General features: G+C 44.0%; 1 protein-coding gene across 9 annotated transcripts in view; it reads left to right on the top strand.

Moving 5' to 3' along the window:
* Nucleotides 1-812: 812 nt before the first annotated feature.
* FAR2 (fatty acyl-CoA reductase 2) overlaps nucleotides 813-6000 on the top strand; it is a gene marked incomplete at its 5' end in the record, with an annotated part of 161986 nt that continues 156798 nt past the window's right edge. The window contains one exon of one of the 9 annotated variants that reach the window (XM_083838603.1): nucleotides 813-950. Coding sequence is in view for 1 of the 9 variants with exons in the window: in XM_083838602.1 (XP_083694728.1) it covers nucleotides 1358-1360 (3 nt within the window). Of the gene's footprint in view, nucleotides 951-973; nucleotides 1361-6000 lie in introns of those variants that run through there. The other 8 variants (XM_083838607.1, XM_083838601.1, XM_083838608.1 and 5 more) reach the window with 8 other exon arrangements.

Genomic DNA, 6000 nt, shown 5'->3' with positions numbered 1-6000 from the left:
TAGCCCTGTGCACAGGTTACAGCACAATATTGCATTTGGAGTAGAGGGATGTGCATTGTAAGAACAGTGAGGAGAATAAGGTGAAAACATGAAGGCCTACCTACTTTGGCGCTAGTCTTAGGGCTTAATTACTAGTGCCAAGGTACACAAACACATGCTTGGGAAGCTCTCATGGAAATGTCAGGTACCTGCAGCCTTTAAACATCTAAAGGATGTAGCTTGGTACCAACGAACTGCAGCTGAGGGCGTAGCACCTAATCCCTTTGTGTTTGGAAGTCTGCTGTGATCTCTGTGGCTTTTTTCACTGCTAATAAAATGAAGATAGTAATTAGATGAACCCAATCTTGTGAAATTAATTAATGCTTTTACATACTGTGTGATAAGTGATATAAAAGCATCACATCTCGCTAGTTCAATCCTTGTGTCGAAAAGATCTTTCTGGAGATGTATCTTCAGTAGCTGAAGTGAGAACAGGATTCATGGTTGAGTAGGTATGTTGTTTTTTTTTTTTTTTTTTAAACTTAAAACACGAATTGTGTAGTAAATATGCTGATTTTATAGCTATCCCTCTACGCAACATTCTTCCTCATCATTTTAAAAACAGAGCCGAACGTACTGGTTTTAAATCGACGAGGGAAGGAGGTGCAATACCCTCGGAGGGCAGCCTGGGGACCACTTGCCCTACCCCTTCACCATGGATTTGTGAAGCCTTCAGTTTCCTCCCCCTCCCCTCCCGTGTGGGGGCCGCAGCCCAGCCCAGCCCTGCCTCCCGCAAATTCCGGCCGTCCGCTCACGCCCCGCTCCGTGCTGGTGCCAGACGGGGAGGGAGGACGACGAGGGCACGGCAGGGACTTGGGGAGGCGCTGAGGAGCCGCCGCAGGTCGCTCGCCCCGCAGCGTCCTGGGGTTGCGCGGAGGCGGCGGTGCTGGCAGCGGAGCCCTGGGATCCCGGTAAGGAGGGGGGGGCTGCGGGTGGGAGCCTTTTCTCGCCTGCCCTTTGACGGCTGCTGCGGTTTGCTCGGGTGCCCTGCGGCACTGCGAAACGTGGCTCCGGCTGCTGCTTCCTCCTAGCGGCTCCCGCTGCAGTGGGGCCCCGGTGGGCTGACCCGCTCCGCATCCCCGGCGGGCTCCGGAGGGGAAGGCAGAGCAGAGGCGCTGCTCCTCCCTCCCCCGGCCGGATATACAGTATCAAACCCAAAGGGGGAGGAGAGGTTGAGGTTTGTAATTTTTTTTTTTTTTCCGTCCCCCCCCTTCCTTCGCCGGGAGTTGCTTGTGTGCTAAGGGAGGTGGGGGCAGCGGACTGGAGACGCGAATTGGTCGGAAGGGCGGTAATTGAAGGTAACGACCCGCCGCGGGGCATGGTGAGGAAGCAAAAATAATAATGAAAAAACAAGAAAAAGAAATGAGGTGGGGGAGAGGACGAGGAGGCCACGCTGCGGGAGGGATGGTGTCGCTCAGGAAGCAGGGAGGGCAGTGGGGCCAGGCCGGGCTGGGAGCGTGGGGCGATGCCCGGGGGGAAGCGGCGGCGCTGGCCCGTCCCTGCCCAGCCGATGCCCCCGCTTCTCCCTGGGAAAGTTAAAGGCGGAGTGCAGCCCTATGAATGAGGAGCGTGGCGAGAGATCCCTGCGCTGCTTTGCCCTGGGTAGGGGGTAACCCGAAGTGCGATGTTACAGCCTCCCCTCCCCCCATGCACACCGCCCCAAGAAAGGGGAAAATCTAATGCGATTTGAGGGGAGGGTTGTCTTGTTTTCCCTGTTATTAGGCCCTAGATTGAAAAAAAAAAAAAAAATACAAATGGGCGTAGTATTAGACAGCAGTTGTATGAAGAGGTCTGGTTATTCCAAGCCTTGGTGCTGTTTCCTATCTCTTGATTGGGAAATTACTGGATAGATCATGGCACCACAAAGATTTAACCCAATTTTTGTTGCAGGATCCTGTGAGGATATCCTCAGTTTTCTAGAAACTAGACATGTAAAGGACTGTATGAGACAAGGTCACAATAATGTTGTTACTCAGAACAATTTTGCTGTATATGTTTGCCTCGGAGCCTTTTAAGGGCATTACTAGAGACACAAATAACTAATGACAGACCATTATCTTGCAGTGGGAAGCAAGGAAACTAAATGGGAGTTGATTCACCCAGAAATACTATGCCATAGGTTCAGTCAAATGATTAGTGGTTTTTTTTTTTGGCCTTATTTTTGATGCCAGTAAAGGTTATTATTAGGTTGGTGAAATCTAGTCCAAAATCCATATCTTCTATAAGTCTGATTTGTTTGAATTTGTATTGAAGTAAGAATAAAATTCAAATAGGATCTGATCCCAAAGGCATAACAAACAAAATGCATAGCCTTTCAGAAGTTTTTGATCCAAAATCCCACATCTCTTTACAGAACAACTTTGTGTGAGCTGGTATTCTGGAAACCTTCACCTCTGTTTGATAAGAAGCTGATGGCAGTTCAGAGAGATGCTACTGGAGTTTTTCTCTTGCATCTACTGTATCAAAACATTCATAATTTTCTGCTTACCTGTAGTGTTCTTAAATAGATAAGTGCAAGTTTTGTTCTTGACTGTATAATGTACTCATCTTCTCTTTAAAGCTATTACGTACTTGAAAAGTTACAGATAGTTGCTTTATAGGAATTGTAGAATCCCTGTTATGATTTAGTACTTTAATCTCCATTTCTTTAATCTTTCACTTGATAAACTACAGTTCTGTAGAAACAACATTTTAAAAACTTCCTTTGCATTTTGGGGTGTTTTTCTAGATTAAATTCTTCAGAATTATGTAGGTGGTGAGAATAGAAGATTTGGGTGAGGGAAGGATGGGGAGAACTGCGCTCATTCAGAGGTATCTGAATTAAACATGAAGCAATAGCAGATTTAGGCTAACCTTTCACTATGTTTAGAGGATGTTGATGGATGCATCTGATACTGTAACAAAGCTGCAGATTTTTCATTTCTGCCAATTTGGATTTCAGTTCTAATCCCTATTAATGTTTGTTTAGATTAGTGGTGAGGAAATAGAGTTCTAAGAGTGCTTAATGTCTTGAAGATCGTGTAAGAAAAGCCTGAGTAAATAAAACTTGTAACATGTCATCTTGGCAAAAAAAAGACTGTCATAAAGGTGGTAGGGAATGGCTTGTAACAGAGGCACAAAATTAGCAGCTCTGAGGCGGCTTAGATAAACTTCCCATGTTTTACTCAGAGTCAGTTCAGATCTGGATCATTGGCAGGGCGGAGTGGGTGGCTAGTGAGCTGTGGGCTTGCTGGTATGAATGTAAGTGATGGCAGGGTGGAAGGAATGTGGTAGGGAATATAGATAATATCACCAAAAGCAGAGAGACTGGCATTTGGTCTGTATGGTACAGTGGGGGAAAGATAATGAGCAGCTGATTTCTTCAGTAATCTCTCTGCTGCAAATCTCTCTGCTGCTGCTGATTTCAGTTCCTGTAGCAGAGTGTAGATCCATTCTCCAGTTGGGCAGTCTGCAATGTTAGACTGTCATTGTAATAAACTTTTCATTTTTCTTTTACATTCCACATAGGAAGTTGCAAATCCTTATCGCTTAGTAGTTTGTTTCATTTTCCCCAATGGCAGATAATTTTGCTATTTCCAGGGGATGGATCATGTAAATGACGGTATACTGAAGAAGGAAAAAATACCCGTTTTGAAACGGGAAAGGGAGGAAAGACCCAGGTTTCTTGGTGTTACCACAGATGTGAATGGTTTAAAGAAGCTGAGTAGTTTATAGAAGCTGAAGGGTGGTGGAAAGTAACACTGGTCGGGGTGAAACCCTGCTGATGAGTGATTATCTAACCTGGGGATTATTGCTTATTGTATTGTTTGGTTTTGTTGTGTTTGTAGGGAGATGTTTGGGATAATCATAGTGTTGCTCTATAACTGCGCTATTATCCCATTATTACTATTAAAAACTATAGTGTTCTTATTTCCTAAGGCTCCTGGGTCCACAAAGGAGGCTTAAGAAACAAATTTGAATGTAACAAAGCTGTCCAATAAAATCAACACTAAGTTATTAGCAGTAGATCATGGAAAGAGTCAGGCACCTACAGTCGTACCTAGAAGTAACTGTTGATAGAAGCATGTTAACTTCCCTGCCACACAATGTTATTATGCAAAGGCAGTTCTTGCCTGGGAGCAGTTCACCTGCATTAATGTGAGACTGTTGCTGGAGGTCACCAATACTTGTCTCTCAACAAGGCGAAGGGTGAGGTTCAGTGGTCATTTTAAATTACCACAAACATGGACTACTGCCAGAGGGTCATCTGGCCTGCCTCACCTCTGGCTACACATTCCTGATCTCTCACTTGTGCTGATACTATAATTTGTGGCCAAATGCAAATCCGTTCTTGTTGCTGTTGGCTTGGTTTTCAGTTGGATGAGTTCCTGGGTCTGACTCAATGTGTAACTGAAATGCACCAAGGAGTCAGCAGAGACATGCAGTTGGGGGAAGAGCAGGCTGATCCTCATGGTACTCAGTAGGAATCCCATTAGTGCCAGGCTAAAAAGATGATGGCACTGCAGTATAATGAGCTTACCCAGTGCCATGTTAACACTGCTGCATGCCTTCCAGATTAGATTTGGTTTTTATCTGGCCAATTAGGAGAGTGAGAAGTACCTGTCTGCCTCTGGTCACCTGCACAGACGTACTCTGGGAGAGACTGTTGAAACTAGAAGAGGAAATTTGAAAGACAAAAGGTTATTTTAAATACCTGCACCTTTTGAAGAAGGTGAGGCCTTACTCTGGCTTGCTAAATAAACATTGCCTCCCTGTGCAAAGTCTCTGGATTTCAGTTTTGGGTCAGTGTTCTGCCACTGTTGCTTCCAAATCTGCCTATGTTAAATTTAAATCGCAAACTACTTTAGTGACAGTCTGGTTTTCATGTTCTGCGTTTGTATACGGCCTGTACTAACAAGGTTCATGTTTGAGGTCTACGATGGTCATTTATCAATGATGATCACAGCCATAGAAGCAGTCACAGGGAAGCATGACCCTCATTTGCTCTCTCCTGTGAGGTATCCTGGACTTCTGCAAATCAGTTCCCATGGACAGTTGTGTACTGCCACCATAGGTCACCTTGCACCCATCAGCATCACAGCCCTCCTTGATACACAGCTATAGCTGGCAAAAGTTCATTTTCATCTGCTTTCACAGTGAAGTTTATATTACAGTGAAGCCAATAACTCATGTTTTTAACACCTTCTGATGTAGCCTATTTATTTTTAAACTCTTATCCAAAGAGTGCTTTCAGGCTTCCTTTAGAAAATATAATTGTTTTTGGGTGATGTACTTACACAGATCAGTGTCAAAATTACAGCTAATTAGGTCTTTGCACAGTGAAATAGTCAATAGTAGGATCTTGTGTGTAGGCATATAATTAATGCTCTATTGCTAATTATTGGAGGCTGGAAATCCCCTCTCCCTCAAATCTTTGGATACATTGGTTTTTGTTAAAGTGTGATGCATATTAAAGGTTTGGCAAAAATACCTGTAACTTTACTGTAATTGCATTCAGTTCTAAGCTTATATTAGCTGCCTTTTGCAGGAGTTGCTTGTACATGTGTTTTTCTTTGCGTGTACCTATGCTTAGACAGTTACTAGAGACTGGAAATTACATAGGGTTCTGCTTTTATATCAATGCTAACAGGAAAAGATACCTTGTGCCACAGAAATTAGCTATTGTGTATAACTCCATCTTCTGCTTACTGACAGTAACTGTGGAGCAGCTGTACCCATAAGAGATGGATATTATAGGTTTTCCTAATACTTAATTTTGTTTTTAATCCATTATGCCAGTATCTGCCACCTATATATGCTTCTTTCAGAAGCAGTGAGTTGTTCTATAGGGGTTAGCAGAACAAACACAAAGCCTAATGTCTGGTTGTTAATGCATGTAAGAGGGACAGGACTGGTCACAAACCTGAATGCTTACCATCTAACGCTTAATTTCTAATGCTGCCTTCAAGCCTTGCCTTATCC

The sequence above is a fragment of the Anser anser genome, assembly GCF_964211835.1.
Source record: "Anser anser genome assembly, chromosome: 1".
Taxonomy (NCBI): Eukaryota; Metazoa; Chordata; class Aves; order Anseriformes; family Anatidae; genus Anser; species Anser anser.
The sequence above is the reverse complement of the archived record's forward strand: the minus strand, read 5'-3'. Positions and strand labels throughout refer to the sequence as shown.